Source organism: Gavia stellata, chromosome 21 (genome assembly GCF_030936135.1).
Source record: "Gavia stellata isolate bGavSte3 chromosome 21, bGavSte3.hap2, whole genome shotgun sequence".
Lineage (NCBI taxonomy): Eukaryota > Metazoa > Chordata > Aves > Gaviiformes > Gaviidae > Gavia > Gavia stellata.
Window position 1 is genome coordinate 12,815,796 of NC_082614.1, and position 17,175 is coordinate 12,832,970.

Below are 17,175 nucleotides of genomic sequence, written 5' to 3' on the forward strand. Positions count from 1 at the left end.
TGCAGGATGCCAGTCTCCGGTGCTGTGGGGCCTGCACCGGGTACGGGATCCTGCGCTAGCAGGGCTGAGGAAATGCAATAGCAGCTGGCAGCAGCCAGAGCTTTCTCCCCCACAGGTCCCAGTAAACGTGTCTCAGCTAAGGTTCCCCATAGCAACCATGTCCGTGACGGTACCGCTGGGCCTAGCTGTGTGTTAGACTCCCTCTTTTGCATTTCTCTTTGGAGATGGTGCGGTTTAGTGCTTTCTTCCTTGTTCTTGTCCAGGGATGTTACTAATTCCTGTATCCCTGGAGGTAAGTGGAAAACCCCCAACAAGCCAGCGGGACATACAAGCCCATTTCTCAGAACTCCACGTTTATCTTGTAACAGGGTTAGTGACTTTGTCTGCAGTTAATCCTTTAAACGTGTTAACTCCAAACAAAGGAGTTTCCTATGCTGCTCTGGCCTAGAGTATAATTAGGTTTTCTGTAAACTTAGAGCACTTCTAATTGAAATAGCCATGAAACAGAAAAACCTTAGTGGCATTTGCTTGATTGCATATCATTTATTAATAGCAGAACTCAGCCATTCCTGCTGATCCTGGCTGTAGAGTGAGGGGCTTTATAAGTGCAAGCTAACTCACTGTTACAATTCCACACGTGTTTACTGACAGGGTAACTGCACGTCAGGATGGCAACTTCAAACCTGGAGAACCAGCTACAGAGTGCCCAGAAGAATCTGTTGTTTCTCCAGCGAGAACATGCCAACACACTGAAAGGCCTGCACGCTGAGATCCGACGCCTGCAGCAGCACTGCACAGGTAGCTGCGAGAGGGTGCTGATGCTGATGCGGTGCTTAATTCTTTTCACAGGAATGGAGCAACTGCTTCCTACTTCAGCAGTGAAACCTCGGCAACAAAGCCCACCACCAGGGTGTATTTATGATGATCAGCATGTATCTCGGGGCACAACTGTGTGATCATTAAGCAAAGATTTGTGGGGGTTTTTTTTCTTTTAAAAAAGCAACATGTCACCTGATAGTTCCAGTTGTTTTACAGATTTGATAATTTGCAGTGGATCTCCTATTATTGCTTCAGGTGGGGGAAGAGTTAGTTATATTTTTATTGAAGTATGCCATTGTAAATGTGCTCACCAGGTGGTATATGGGGTAGATGATGTTGTTCTAACGAAAATAAACAACTTTTTTCCTCAGATTTAACCTATGAGCTGACTGTAAAGAGTTCAGACTTGTCAGGTAAGGAACACAAGCATTTTTCTTTTAATGTTCATGTTAAACTTCCTCATCTCTTTAAATGTTTGTATTTTCTCCATTACAAGTAGGTGAGAGTACTTGCACTTGGGATGTTGACTTTATAAATTCTAAAGGTAAAAGAGTAGTTTTCTAGTTTCCAGACTTACTGTTATTTATGAAGTGAATGTCCCAAGTTCTTAACAAGGTCACATAGGAAATCTTTGAAAGAGCCAGGAATAGAGGGTGGAACTGCTGACTCCTCCCTCTTACTAGACAGTCTAGTACCCTGCATGCTGTATGGGAACACAGGACATGAATTTTAGGGGCAGAAGAGTGAGACTGTTATTAATACTTCACTGGTACTGTAATTACATCACAAAGCTTTTATTTATAAATATGTATACACACACACAAGTCTAGTTATTTCACATGTATTATGTTATCAACAGGTGAAGCCCAGGAATAAAATAGTCCCTGGGAGTAACCTCATGGCTCAGGGACAGTGTGGGACAGGACATGTATTGCAGATAAGAGAGAACATGGGCAACTTTAGAAAAGCAACTGAGCAGCTTTGCATGTGCTCCACATTATTTATTGATACTGCAATGTTGCTCAGATGCTTCTCATCACAGGATTTTCAGAGCAGGTGATGTATCAGTGAGGCCACTGTGTTGATGCTGTGCCAAGCTCAGACACTGCCCAGTGTGGAGGGGACAATACCTAATACTCTATAGTCAATAGCCCTCTGACATCAGGTGCTTGTTATTGGAGAAATTCAGGCTGCTGGTCTCTGCTAAACAGCTGGGAAGCTGTCCAGCTGTAGTAACCAAGGGAAGAGTGACAAAATTGCCCCACATGCCCTGTGGCGTGAGGGCAGGGGTGCTGAGATGGGTCAGCCTGCCTGTTCCTGATGGTGTGCCCTCACCGGTGCTAGAACCCCTGGTGTTAGGGGGTGATGTGTCATGCTGTTGTGAAGAGAAAGCAGCCAGGCTCGGACACCTAATCCCCACAGAGACTTCTGCAGCAGCAAAGCCTTAGTGAAGAGGCACACCTCTGCCTTACAGAGACATGGGCTTCAGCTGCCTGAGGAGGGGTGAAGCTAAAGCCTGAGCATGTCTTCCTGGAGAGCTCTGACAGCTGCTCCATCACTCTTTCCAGCCAGTCTGGCATTTGCAGTGGGAGAAGTTCCTCTTAATAACCAGAGGATTTCCAAAATGGCTCCAATTTTAAGCAAGTTCAGCAAGCACGGTTTCTGTAATCCCTGTTCCCCAGAACATGTGAAGTGTCTCTACTTAGTATCAACACTATTAAACACTGTTAAACCATGGTGAGTGGCACTAGCTTGTCATCACTTCCTTAAAAGCTGTCCTGGTGCTTCTGAAGATGAAGTCATTTTAAGAGTATTAGCTGAAGTTAGTCTTTGGGATTTCTCTTACGGCTTTGGGATGGCAGAAGGAACCCTATTGCACCAATTTACTTAGTGGCTATTGTTAACTTGAAACACTTCCGCTTTTCCTGTCCTTCTAGGAAATGGTAGTTCAAGAAGCGATGAACTCAAAAGAAAGTGCGAAGATCTTGAAGCTCAGCTGAAAGTCAAAGAGGCTGAAAATAATGAATTACTGAAAGAACTTGAACAAAAGAATGCGATGATAATGGTGCTGGAAAACACTATTAAAGAAAGAGAAAAGAAGTATTTGGAAGAGTTAAAAATGAAAAGCCATAAGCTCAACATGCTGTCAAGTGAACTAGAGCAGAGAGCAAGCACTATTGCTTATTTAACTTCTCAACTGCATGCTACTAAGAAGAAGCTGATGAGTTCAAGTGGGACTTCGGAGGGGACCCCTTCTGGCAGTCCTGTGTTGTCCAACTATAAGCCGTCCCCTCCCAAAGATAAACTGCCGGAGACTCCACGGCGCAGAATGAAGAAGAGTCTGTCAACACCACTCAACCCCGAGTTCGAAGAGGCCTACAGAATAGGATCGGATAGCCGGAAGCTGCTGTTAAGAGAGCCTGTGGATGCCATGCCTGATCCCACTCCGTTTCTGTTGGCCAGGGAAACGGCAGAAGTACATCTTATTAAGGAGAGGCCGTTAGTTATTCCACCTATTGCTTCAGATCGTGCATCCGGTGAATCGCACAGCCCAGCCCGAGAGAAGCCGCACAAGGCCCACATTGGGGTGGCGCATCGCATCCACCACGTCACACCATCCCAGCCTCAGCCGGAGGTTGAAACGCTGGCAGTGGATCAGGTCCATGGAAGCAAAGTGGTCAGAAAGCACTCAGGGACAGACAGAACTGTTTGAGTAAAATCACTGAAATGCTCTACTCTGTTGCTGTTCATGCACTGTGATCCTGTAGGATAACTAGCACCTGCAGTAAAGTTTCTTTTGATGCCCCATGCATGCCAAACTTCTTCCAGATACTTCATTAATAGATTATGCTCCTCTAATGAAACCTAATATGACTGTGTTCATATGGCAAGGTATATAACTACTAAATGCTGTGGCCAAATCAGGGGTACCTGACTGCTTGCTTCTGAGCACTGCTCCATTTACTGTAACTACACGTGTGGACAAAGGCACGGGCTGCAGGCTGTGTTATTAATCAGTATTAGTGAAAACTAACTTAACTATAAACCTGCAGCAATATGTATTGGCTGTTAACATTTGACCTATCAGTGGTTCTTTTGTCTTCACTGTGTATGTAAGCACTTCATACACAAACCTAACCTCCACGACAAAGCCTTTCTCACAGTAGCGTTGAAAATAATGCAGATGTACGTACACTTTAAAATCAGCTAAGGACATATTTTCCTTCATGTGCACATGCTCTCGATTGCAAATTGTGTTCATAGTTTCTCTGTCTCAAAATCCTGAGAGCCCCAGCAAGCATTACTCGATTAATCCTAAATACTTCAGTTTGGCTTTGTTTGAGTCAAAAAGGAGGAGGAGAGGATAAAGCACTCTTTTTTTTTTTTTTTAAAAGGGTTAATGATCCTCATAGAGTATGAACCCTGGGTTGGGTGGGTTTGTTTGTTTTTTTTTAAATTGAATGGCTCCATTACACATTTTACACTAGTCACTACACTGCATTTGTGGCACCTTCCATACTGGCTCAGAGCTCCTTTTCCAGGGAGAAAAGGTAACTGGCTATCCAATATGGAAATGGTTCTTTATCCTCTAACCTGCACTTTTTTGTAAAGGGGTTATTTTTGTTTCCTGAAAACCTTAGACTTGTTCTAGATATCATCAGTGGCTTTTGGCAGCTTAGAAACCTGAGCTGTCCCTCTAAAATGTGTGTATTTAATTTTAAATTTAACTGACGTAACCAATTCATACTGGAGGAGAACCTGGCATCCTTGATTTTTATCCTTGTGGATTGGGATGGAACTTGCCTTGCACTTGCCCTGGTTCCCCTACACCCTTCTAGTAAGCAACAGGTAGACCCTACATCTGTTAGACTACTTGATTAGTTTTTTGATTATTTTTTTTTCCTAGGAAAGAAAGGCATACTGAGAGCTGTGAGAGTATGTAATTTTGGGAAAGGAGCACAAATTTGACCATTTTTCTTAAATTCTTATCAGCACCTCCAGCTCACCTCTGCTTCACTCTTGTCGGCAGCCTCTGAGTAGGACCAGCAAGAAACAATGGCTCCTAAATGCTGCTAAGCTTATGATGTGCCTTCAAAAACCTGGAACGCATAATCTCTGTGAAAGCTGATGAAGGATCCCTGCCTGCCCTCTTCCCTTCCCCTTGCCAGCTGTAGTCTGCCCCTCTTCTTAAGCTTTTTCTGCAGCTGTGTGTTGGTGTGTGTCTCCCTCTGGAGCCTTGGATCACTATCTGTCAGCTTCCCCCACAAAGGCACTGGCCGGATGACAAAGCTGTTCTTCCTAACTGTGGTACTGCTAAATTTCCTGTGCAGCCTGACAACTTACTTACAGCAGGGTTGTTCCCCGGCAGAGAGGGGTTGAACCTCCACGAGCCCTAAGGCCTCCTGTGCCCCACCCTGTGCACCCTCACGACTCAAGTCACTTGCTGTTCTGAAGCCCAAGAAAGACAACCTCCTAGCTGGATGCGCGGTAGGATTTGTTTCATGACTGGTGGGGAGGGATAGGGAAAAGCTGTGTTGCTGGAAAATGGTTGGTTAAAGAAAGCTTGTTATTCTGTGATTTACTATTTTTAAATGTATTGCATTAACCAGCAGTGGTTTGGGGTTTCTTTGGTTGTTGTTGCCATATTTTTATGGCAATCTATTGTATGACTGCTCTACCCTGCCACTTGTTCAAGGATAATGGAAAGCACCGCTTCTAAGCACAGCAGAAGTGATGCTTTGGGCAATTAAAAACATTTCTTACAACCATACAGGCAAACCTTAGTCTTTGTGTGTGCGAGACTAACTTACTCTTTTGTATACATAGACCAGCTTGGAGCCTTTCTAAAAGGTAACGCAAATTATGAAAAACACTTTTCTCTTCAAATGTGTTTATTGATAGTACTGGCTTGGTTGTATCATGCTATTTAAAGTCAGGTGTGCCTAAGTGAACACTACCCCACCCATGGTGTGACTCTTTGCCTAGGTTTTTTTTTACCCCACACCCCCCTCAAAGGGTCAGATTCTGTGGGAAGAATCTAGCACCAACTTCAAACTGTCAGTCTGCATTCAAGGTGAGACAAACGCCTTGAAGGATCCAATGGGAAATGTGCTTTGTCGTGTAAAGATCAGCTTCAAAAACAAGGCCGACACCCATCGCATTCCTTCTCAGGGAGGTTGTGTACACAGGTGTCCGGAGGGTATTCTAAAAGAGTGTGGAGGAAAGAAGGACACAAGAGTAGTGCTTGAAGTACTACACGTCACTGAAAACAGGAAGGGCTGCTAGGAGAGATGACTGTCTTCAGAAATTCACTTTTTTTGTCATAAGTAAGTCTTAAACTGATACCCTGAAAATCTAAACATCCTTTTTATGTCATTAACTGGTAATGGGGAATAATGAAAAAAGCAGTTGGGATTACCAGTGTCTCAAGATGGTTCCATACTGCCTGAATGGAAAACAGGTAGCAAATGTATTAACCCCCTTGAGTGCCACCCCTAGAAAAGAGAAACTTTACTGATGGTTAATGTAAGAAGTCTTAAACCACATACTTCATATACTAGTGGGAAGGATAAAATCCTGCTGCTTGTGCTAAGAGAGAAGGGCCCAACAGCTACTGAGGTGTGAAAACAGAAGGAAGTTAATAAGCTAATCCACCTTTCTGGCCCCAACAGCTACTGAGGTGTGAAAACAGAAGGAAGTTAATAAGCTAATCCACCTTTCTGGCCCCAAAGGAGCAGTACCTGGAGTTTGAGCCTGTGTGCTACAATGGGGATGATCTTCAGAACGGGTAACTCCACCACCAGGACTCCGGGCTTGCTTCTGGTGAGGCAGCTGTGCTCTGTGTCCCAATCTGCTCCTTCCAGAAACAGACCCGAAACAAAGCAGCCTGTACAGGCAGAAAATGCAACATATCATGTAAACAGAGCTACCGAAAAATCAGTTTAAGACAGCTGTTGTTCCAGCAATAGCTGTCCTTGGCACTTACAGTCATGACAAAACTCGCTACATTTCAAACTGCAGATACAGAGGTGTGTTTTTCTGTGGTGTTTGTTTTTATAATACAACTGTGACCTACCATGTTTAAAAAGTTTTTTTGAAATTAAAATTGTCTCAGTTGCACTACATATGATAGACATTATTAGGAGTAAATATTGATTTGCTTGCAGGTCTCTTCCCCACAGCGGGTGCCGTCCTCCCATTACTTGCCCAAGTAATAGCCAAGTTCTAAGAGAGCTTTGCGACTCCTGTGGGACTGCTTGTTAGATCATTCTGACAAAAGGGAAGGGTTGTTTGGTACAAATACCAAGCATTTTGATGCAATGGTAGTAAAGAATAGTCTAGGTAAGCCCTTGAGGCGACTTTTATTTTTAACTGAAAGTTAGATTTAGCAAAAACAATCAGATTTTTCTTTTTTCTCCTCTGTTCCCAGTCAGGTCTAGAACTCAAAAGAGTTGCTAAGTGTCCCTTTTACCCAGCATTTGTTATATTTAGTAATTAAAGCATTGCTAGTCATAGAAATTTCATAAAGATACAACTATGTATGATTTATTGTGTAGATATATTTACTTTTTGTTTAAATATATTTCAAGATAGATATTATTTGTGCTGTAAATAAATAGGTCTTTATAAACCTGCTAGGACTGGTAATGTTCTAGCTATTAAGAAAAAAGGAGAGAGAGAGAGCGTGCGTGCAAGGGCAAGGTGTAACTTCAAACACACGCATGTGGGTGAAAGGAGCTGGAGAAAGAAGATCGTACTTTGTGTTCACAGGAGCTCAGCAGGACAGCAGAAACCAGAACCCAGCTCCTTCCCAGCTTGAAACCCTGTGGACTGTGAAATGCATAACCAAGGGTATTGTCTGCAGAGGCATAATCTAAGTAATTTACTCAGTATGCCAGGCAATTTCTCTCTCTCACCAATTAACTACTTTATTTATTATTTTTGCCAACTAATCGTAAAAACACCTACCTTGCGTAGACCCTTCAGTGATGTCTTCTGCAGTCCTGTATGTGGTTACTTCTGTGTAGAGGGTGGAGTGATCCAGGGGCCACTTGTTCTTCCTGCAGGTGGCTTGAACAAGAGCTGTCAGGTAAGACTGGGGAACGTGCAGGCCTGAGAGCCACATCACTTTTGGTTCATGCTCCTTAACCTGCAATCACCGAAGACAAGCTGCAGCACCTGGTTCTCCCACCACACCTGCTACTCGGCCCAGAGGCCAAGGCTCTTACAGACTAGCCAGTGGCTAGTCTGTCTTGCATCTATAGTCGTGCAACGATTCATTATCGTTCGAGGTGGTGATTGGCATTAGTTCAAGTAACTTACCGAAAGCAGTGTGTGATCACCGACTTCTGCACCAATTTGCATAGCATACCATGCAGATTAACAAAACAAGAAGCTTTCTGGAGGCACTCACCCAGCTGGTGTACTGGTTATACCGAGCTCCAAAGAAAATAACCCAGTTTCCAAGTGTTTTGAGTGTATCGGGGGCTAGCCGCCGCCACATTCCAGGAATCTGTCCATTAAAGAGAGCCCGAGCCACATCATCCAGTTCACTGCTCATTCCAACTTCCCCAGCCAAGGCCTGGAAAGACGGTGAGAGTCTGAGTGCCAGCCTGGGGTAGGTAAACCTGACTTATTTCCTCTGGTAGCTGTGTTCTTACTTACGCGTTGCAGTTCAGCCAGTGACTTTGCCATTCGAATTATCAGCTTATTAAAACGTCCCAGTTCCTGCAACAGCACCACAGTTGTAGGGGATATCTCTGGTCCAAAACCTTTCCGTATCTGGTCCAGATCGAATACTTGAGGTATTTTGTTTTCTATATCCTTAGCAACATTTGTAATATATTCATCTCGACTAATTCCTGTACCAGTTTCACCTGAAACAAAAAGGGTTTGGTGAGACTAAATCTGCATAGGTTACCCCTTCTATTATTAATCCTCTAAGAGAACTTTCAGAGCTGACTCACCTTTTGGCATCAAAGTCCCCACCCTCTGCAGCACCGACATTTGCACCAGAAGGCTCCCTGAAGGCACCCTGCCTGCCTGAAACCCTGCCTCTGGGCACATGCTGAACTGCTGCCATGCTGCTGGCAGGGCCCAGCAGTTCCGCTGCTTCACGCACCTCCCAGTCCCCTCCCAGTCCCGGCTGTTCCGCTGCCTCTGCTCCCCCAGGTCATCACCATGTCCTGCCGTGCCCCCAGTCCGGGGCGGGCTAGCAGACCCTGACCTGTGCTGCTGCCGAAACCCTCCTCCCCATGCCAGGCTGTGGATCCCTCCCTGGTACCCGCACCTCCCCAGGCAGGGCGCAGGCAGTGCGACGGGCTGCAGTGTCTGTGCCAGGACCCAGGCACGCCATGGCATGGCTGGTATCACAACCCCATGGCCAGCAGCTCGCCACCTCCTTATTTCTTATTTACAAACACACTTCAAAGTGATGGCGAAGATACCTGTTTGAGGCTGCAGCTCAAGAAGATGCGACCATATATCGCGAACTGCTTGTGTATAATAGCCAATCTCAGCATTTGCATGAAGACCAAGTACCTCTGGGGTATCGGCAAGTGGCAGAGATTCTATTGCCTCTGCAATACAAAAACACACTCTCTAAAGATGCGATATATTAAACCTGCCCAGCTACCAGGCAAAAAAGAATACTGCAGAGCAATTTTTGTTACTGCTTTGCTTGAAAAAATCAAATGCTATAGCTGGTGTTGAAACTCTGCAAGGATCGACTGAACATTTTTAAGCATGAAATACACACACCCCCACCCCCCACGGAAATGTATCACTCCGTAATCACAAAATTAACACGCTGTTTACCTGGGGATTTTTTTTTTTTTTAAAAAAGAAATGAGGAGCTGGCTGGTAAGCTGACATTACAAAGGGCTGCTCACACAAAGCAAGAACAGTATCATCAGAGGATTATAACATTGCCATACACACACATGCAATGCCTGAAGTTCCTTTCAACTGGACATACGGAGAGAATGTATACTGTAAGCAGACTTTTTTTTTTTAATGCTAACTTATGTGGCAGGAAAAGCATTTCTTACCAACAAAGTCATCTTTTACAGTCCCTTGTGGAATTTTATAATCAACCTTGTCATTTTTATAAAAATGAAATGCTTGGAATGTGTCAAATATGAAATCACCAAGGTACTCATCCATATAGACGGTCAGAATGCGACGATCAAAGCTATCAATTGCGCGCCCACCGTACATGACCTAGAAATCAGTTACATCAATATTACAACATTGGCTTTTGGGGCAGCAAATACAGTTAAAAAAAAATCACTGAAAGATCCAAAACACTCTTTGCTTTTGCAGTGGCTGCATGGTATAACACTGTCTCCCTTGAGGGATACCAGGTGCACCTTCTCTAGCCCCCTCTCAAGGGGGAAAAAGCAGGAAGTATTAGGACTTAGTCTGGAGATAGCTGCTCTGGGCACCCCTGACAACCAGCCTCGGTGATTTATGTGCAATGGTACCTTCCTTAGGTACCAGCTCATGCTCAGCTGTGATTAAGTGCTGCAAAATAAGAGCTTCCCGTAGGATTCCATGTCACAGCAGCTACATTGAACTGTCCGGCTACTACACAGAACATATCACATATAACACTGGAAGAGCTGTAGAAATGCCTGTGCAGCTCTCCCATCAGTAACACTCCACTGTACTAGTAATACTGTAAAGTTGTGCTCATCAGAGGATCCCAAGGGCGCTCTCACTCAAAATTAATTAAGCACCGTAACTCCCCTGTTGTGCAGTTACACACAATGGCCCTATTTCATTGAGACAATGAGATTCAGTGACTTGCTCAGGGCTACAGAGGAGTTTCAAGACTGCCCAGGAGAGATTCTCAGCCAGCTTTTCTTGATGATACAGCCCATGCAGAAAGGAAGCTTCGTTTATCTGGATTCTTTTACCATCAAGTGTTCCTTAGTGTCATTGTAGGCACTCACCTCACCAATAAGATATTTGAGGCTGCTCCAGGGGATTTTATCATCATTTTGTTGGAAAGCTTTTGTCAAGTATGTGTTAAGAATTTCCATGCAGACCTAATGAAGTTGTTGGAACATATGAGATAAGCAGATTCATAAATCAGCAATACATATCTATAGATTTTATTTAACGTAGTCCTTGTTTGAAAACTAACAATTATCTCTTTCTCAAATAATTAAAAAGTTAAGTATAAATCCTCTTAAGAAAAGAAACCTATGAGAGAGGCAATATAAACATGAAGGACTGGGAATCTGATTAATTTTTAGTGACCAAAATTGACATCATAGGAGATCGAGAGTCTACATGACTCCACAGCAGCAGAAAAAAAAATGAAGCAAAATCTTATTGTGAGAAAGGATTAAAGCTGGATAGAGTATATGTTTTCGAAAGTAATCTGAGCAACTCAAGAATATAAAAGCCGTTGTAATTATTTTCTTACCTGGAAATCAGATTCATTAAAATCATATGGTACGTTCCAGCCAACCTTCCCAAACTTCCTTCTCTCCTGAACCACAGCATGGAAAAATGCCAAGACATAGACTAAGGATTTAAAGGCAGGATGTGGGCACTGCTCTAAGGCTTCTTGGGGAATTTTGAAGTAGGTGGCTCTCATATTCAGTTTCAGACCATTAGGTGGTTCTGTCACAACCTATCAAAATAATCAGGGAAGCCATCAATTACTGGACAGCCTCAGGAAAATAAGCTATAAATATATCACGCTCTCTAAGTAAGCTATATAAGGCAAGCTTGAAAATTTTGAACAGCTTTCCAAATTCATATCAATATGGCATTTTTTCTTAAGACATGAAACAGACCTTTTAAGTTCATCAAGGTAAACACACATCGGTAAAGAGAAACTTGATATTATTTTAGAAATAGTCATGTTATTGGAAAGACATTAATATTTATCATACTTGCAGATCTAATTTACTGAAGTGTTACCAGTACTTTACATATTTTGGTGTGTCCTACATATCACCACAGTGAGATGGCTTAACAGGCTTTAATATGGCTTTGCTGATGATCAGACTGAGGCAGAGCCAGCTTCCTGGCAGCTATAAAACCTGTGTTCCCACTGCTCATGGCTAGACCTAGACAGTGCATATGTGCAGTCCTTTAAAGATACACTCATGCTCACTTCTCCCCAATGCAGCACTAAGCACTGCCGGAGGTGGATACTCCAGAGCTGTCACTGATACGCTGGAGCTCATATTGGGTGGATCTGTCATGCCACTGCTTTCAAATCTGTGAAATAAAATGATTATGTTTACAGGACTGGTTCATCACAACAGAAGCAAAGCAGCCATAGAAAAGAACGTTAGGACAGCATCATGGCTTGTGCCTTCAAAATAATCAGCTCAGCTTGCTTGTGATAAATGCTGCAGCCTGAAGTAGCAGCTGGAAACCATTATCCTATTACAACGTCTGCTCCACTGGCACTATTGCCAGGCTAGACAGAGACCTCAGTTCTGCACTTCAGCATCAGGACTGACAGGACTATTTCTGTCTCTCCGGATATTCCTCACTTGCGGCGGCATTTGAGTCTAAAGAGCATTTGTCACATTTCCAGGTTTACTCACAAACATCTTCTCTGAAATAACTGCTTCAGAAAAAAACTGCTGAACAGCTTTCAGGGAAAATCACCATAAAATAAACAGGATGATGAAAAAACGATTTGGCTTATAAAGGCAAAAAGCTGGTACATACAGCCCAAGTCAACGCACGGCATTCAGGTCACGCTCCTCCCAAAGCCAGTCTGTTTTGCTGAATAAGAGCGGCAGGACATGCCCTCCTGTCTGGGGTTTCCCCACTGCACAGTACCTTTAAGGACTTCTGCAGTATTCCAACTGGGAAGCCCTTGGTCGGGTCAGTAGTCAGCCAGAGGCGAAAGTCTGGGTGAGGCTTTGTAATTTTCTCCAGGGCCTTTTCCAGATTGATAAGCCACTTCACCAAAAGGTGACAGTTCTGCAACATTAGCCACTCTCCACAAACCACTGCATTCTCCAGCATCTGCAAAGCAATCTTGAGAGGGAAAGAACTGTCTGTGAGTAACTCTCCCTTTATCCTGTAAGCAAACTGACTCTGAGGGGTTAATGCAATGGATTTCCTCCTGCTAGCAAGCACACTCAGCCTTTTAGTTAGTTTTAGTACACTTACCAGAATGCTCCTTGCTGAGAACAGACCTTTTCCAATAACACCAGAAGTTGCTCTGAGATGCTTTTTTTATTTCATTAATTCCTTTTGAAATTAAAAGTCATGCAGAGCATTGAAGCATTTCAAAACAGTAAAGGAGCACGCATGGCCCAGAAGAGGGTGAAGATCAGAGCCTAAATGGCTCAGGTCTAAATGAATCTAACAGGAGTTCTCCCACTGACTGAATTCACAGCAAATTCAGTCAGCTGCTAAGCTTTGGACATCCCTGCCTTAGTGTCCATAACAAAAAGGAAAGCTACAGGAAAGGCAGAAAGAGCAGCAGGATATCTTTTTGGTAACAAACGCTGTGACTTCCAATCAACTCACTTCCACACACAGAGACACAGGGTCACCGATGAACCTTTGAAAGGCTGCAGAGTAACATCTTTATAGTAAAACTGTTTTTTAACAGACGACAGTATCATTTGGAATCTACCCTTACCCAAACCGTAACATCAGCCAATCAGCCAAATGCCCCCTTTCACATTACAGGAAAGCATTATTCCCAGGCTGGCAAATTGTGTGCTACGTCTGAACCACAAAGTAACTCCATTTTAAGTGGAGCAGGCCTTTGGAAAGGAAATTTGGACAGGCCAACAACATTAGGAGCACGATTTGCAATTCACACACTAACTTTCTGCACACAGTACTCCCTAGTCCCTACCCTCCCACCACAGTTACCTTTTCTTGGCCTTGTCCCATGGCTAGGAATTTGAGTCTGTCCCCTCCAAAGCCTGTCCTCTCAGCCAGTTTCCTGAGGTCACTGACAGGATCAGAGCCAGGACTTAAGATAAAAACAACCGGTGAGTAAGGACTGCTCTGCTCAAAGATAGCTTCAAAGCTGATCACAGGGGGTTGCACATACCTGGTAGGAAAAGAAGCACAATAAACTGCTAATTTGTGCAAGAGCAGCCATCTTGTATAAAAGACGACTTTTACACAAACGCCAAAGCTCATTGCAGACTACACATGGAAATGATACAGAGACAAATCACAGTCTATTGTTTAGCCAAATTACAGTCACTTACACAGTTGATTACAACTCCAGTTCTGTGTGAAATGCCTGAATGATGTGATTTGTACTTGAAAGAAGAGAGTGACTTACTTCTCACTCATTGTCAGAGTAACATAGTCCGTTACTGCCCGATATAGTCGGTCCACCCGGAAACACCGTAAAAGTAGGAGCTTCTGAAAGTTCGTGAGATTGTTTTGGTACTGCATGGGGAATGGAATCTGCTCCAGACCATCTGTATCATACCACTGGCAAGAAAAGATGGGAGACAATGCAAATGGATCAAATGGCTTTATCAGTGAAATTACTAGGAAAGCAGACAAAAGCAGTTTGATTAACGAGGGGCCAAGAGACACAAGGACAACAAAGAATAAAGTCAATCAGCTGCAAAGAAATATTAAAAGATTAAGTGAATGTAAAAAATTCAACTTTTTGAGTATAAAGTATTCAAGTCCAGAAACACATTTGTACTTTCATTTTATGTCAAGTAATTCTCTGAAGATACAGAAAATAGCATCTCGAGCAAAAAGTATTAACAGATTGCTTACAGAAAGACTTCTTACAAAGCAAGAAGACATGGAATGAAACTAATGGCAGAACAAAGGAAAGTCTGTGTTTGTAACTAGCCTATAGAGCTCACTGCCACAAGAAGATCAAAGTACAATTTAGCAGTACAAAAATAACAGTGAAATGTTGACTGTTGAAATCAACAGCAAAAATTCCACTGACTTCAACAGGGCAAATAACTCATCTAAGGCATTTGACTGGAAAATAAAAAATCTACAGTATACCAGGGAAGATTTTTTTGGTTTGTTTTTTAAATAATAAGAGCCCTAATTCTTCTGGAAATAAGCCAATCACTAACTGAGGTCAAGAAGAAAAGCAAGGCCTTGACAGAAAAAGCCAGTGGTGACATGCCTCCTGCCGAGTGCTATGGCACATTGCATCATACTTGAACATTTAATACCAGAAGAAAAACAAGGAGAGAGAACAGGATTGCAGAAAAGCACGTACATTTTTCCATACATCTGGATTTTTTTCCACATCATCTGGAAGAGATTCAAATTTCTCAGGAAATAGTTCAGACAAGCGAATTAGGTCTTCCCAGCCTTGATCTGGAAGCCAAGCATACGGTTTCTTTCGTGCACTCTTCTCCAGGGAAATATTGCCTAGTCACATTCAGAAACCAGAGTGAATGTCTGTGTCATAAATTTGCCAATACATGACCACACATACAGTCCCACTGCACAGAAGAACCAATTGGAAATTTGTTTTCGGAAGCATGGTAAGATTAAACTGGTCTGCTGAAGAAAAGGTGGCATTTTACCAGTGCTTGCAAAAGCCAGAGTTTTATCGTTGCAAACATTTCTAAAATTATTTATACATAGTCGGAGAATAACTAAAGATTATTTTCTCAGGTAACATCCTAACAATTAGCTAATGTGAGATTTGTCAACACCTGCAGAGAAAGATTAGCCTCTTTGCTGTTTAACAAAGTGAGAAAAATAGAAATAGCAGAATCCACAATTTGTGTAAACCAACACAGTTCAGCTATCTTCAGTGGTTTCTCTAGGTGCTAGCTCTTACAGCAAATCATATCTAGTCAAAATCTATCTTTGGAAGATCTTTTAGCTATTGCTACATATAGCTATATATTTATATATAAAAATTCACTTTACCTTTCAAAAAGAACTCAAATTCTTCCTGTGGAACTCTGCCATCAGCTTGTTCTATCCTGACAGTCATATTAAAGGAGAAGAGTAACTTGTGCTTCTCAAACAAGCCTACATTAGGAAGGACAACATTTTCAAAAATCAGCTGCTAAAACTTGTGGAACTGCAGCAATCTTTAAACCCACATCCTGCATCTGGTCACCCCACAAAGATCAGGGTGATCAAAGATGGGGCTTTGGATCAGGCTTACAGAGTCAAAACAGCATCTGTGAGCTACATCCAGGGATGTGAGATCCATAGCTGTGATTTACCATTTGTAACTGTATTAAGAAAAGCATTTCTTTAAAAGTTACAGTGGTAATATGCATAGTTTCTTCAAACAGAAATAGCAGAGAGTAAAGTGTAAACCGGGACCAATGCTGAGAACTGAACATTAGTGAATTTGCTGTTTGGTAACTTGCCTCTTTGATGTAAACCAGCTGAAGGCATGGCTTTTATCAAGCATTTGCACAACACAGTATCAGCCCATCACTAAATCACACTAACCTGTGCAGCCATAGTTATAGGTGTTGAAAGTCAGTGTATCCATGATGTTTTTTAACCTCTTCAGAAGAATAGGACTGGGCATGGATTTCCGAAGAGAGAGTCCAAAAACCTCTAAGAAGGAGACCAGTGAGTACTGATACATGATGTTGACAAGTGCCATTTCAGACAAAACGGAGAATAAAATGGCTCCCCTCCTGGCAGCTGGTCTGTAGCCGTCACGAAGACGATCAATATCCACCGCTGTCGTCTCAGCCAGATTCAGTTTTTCAATCACCTAGCCATACATTTATTTTATACACACATAATTACTGTGCTGATCCATAGTATGTATATTGTATCACAATAAGCAGAGCTATTCAGCGCATGCCTTTTTATGTGGACTATGTAGGGTACCTGGGCAGGTAACCCTAAAGAAGTAGTAGGAATTGTAAAAATCAGAAGTTAGATAAAATTATTCCCACCCTGTATATTTCTGAAAAGTAAAGGTAAAGATTTACACAGAATCATGGAAACAGTGTGGGAAAGGCCCTCTGAGGATCTTTAGTTCAACTTTCTGCCCAAAGCTGGACTATGACCAGCACTAGATCAAGTCAGCTGTGGCTTTTCCCAACTACAGCCTGAAAATCTCCAAGGATGGAGATTCTACATCCTCTCTGAGTAACAAATATCTTAATTTTTCATTTCAGATCTGATGCAATACAAGACAAAGGTTGTTTCAGAGCTGAAAGAAATACATCATACGCTCTTTGCTTTAGAACTGTAAACAGCCATTACTTTGGTCCTGATAAGGACCTTCCTGAAGATAGGATTTGGTTCTCTGATGCAATAAAATACTGCCCAATACTGAAAGATGCAACATACTCATGAGAAAACTCTCCATTTCCTTTCAAACTAATTCCTAGCTTCAAGGGTGAAAGATGAAGCACAATGAAAAAG

General features: G+C 42.7%; 2 protein-coding genes across 2 annotated transcripts in view; one reads left to right on the top strand and one right to left on the bottom strand.

Moving 5' to 3' along the window:
- The first annotated feature begins 668 nt into the window (after nt 1–668).
- CCDC92 (coiled-coil domain containing 92) lies at nt 669–3,532 on the top strand. The gene is made up of 3 exons (XM_009813458.1): nt 669–798; nt 1,191–1,232; nt 2,757–3,532. The coding sequence occupies exons 1-3, from the start codon at nt 669–671 to the stop codon at nt 3,530–3,532; spliced, it is 948 nt and encodes a 315-aa protein (XP_009811760.1).
- Nucleotides 3,533–5,877: 2,345 nt separating this feature from the next.
- Nucleotides 5,878–17,175, bottom strand: part of DNAH10 (dynein axonemal heavy chain 10) — a 57,056-nt gene continuing 45,758 nt past the window's right edge. Inside the window, 15 exon segments of the mRNA XM_059827474.1 lie at nt 5,878–6,024; nt 6,561–6,706; nt 7,789–7,969; nt 8,234–8,401; nt 8,485–8,696; nt 9,267–9,398; nt 9,870–10,041; nt 10,776–10,871; nt 11,255–11,464; nt 12,637–12,837; nt 13,690–13,873; nt 14,114–14,268; nt 15,035–15,189; nt 15,700–15,804; nt 16,240–16,513. Coding sequence (XP_059683457.1) covers nt 5,878–6,024; nt 6,561–6,706; nt 7,789–7,969; nt 8,234–8,401; nt 8,485–8,696; nt 9,267–9,398; nt 9,870–10,041; nt 10,776–10,871; nt 11,255–11,464; nt 12,637–12,837; nt 13,690–13,873; nt 14,114–14,268; nt 15,035–15,189; nt 15,700–15,804; nt 16,240–16,513 — 2,538 coding nt within the window.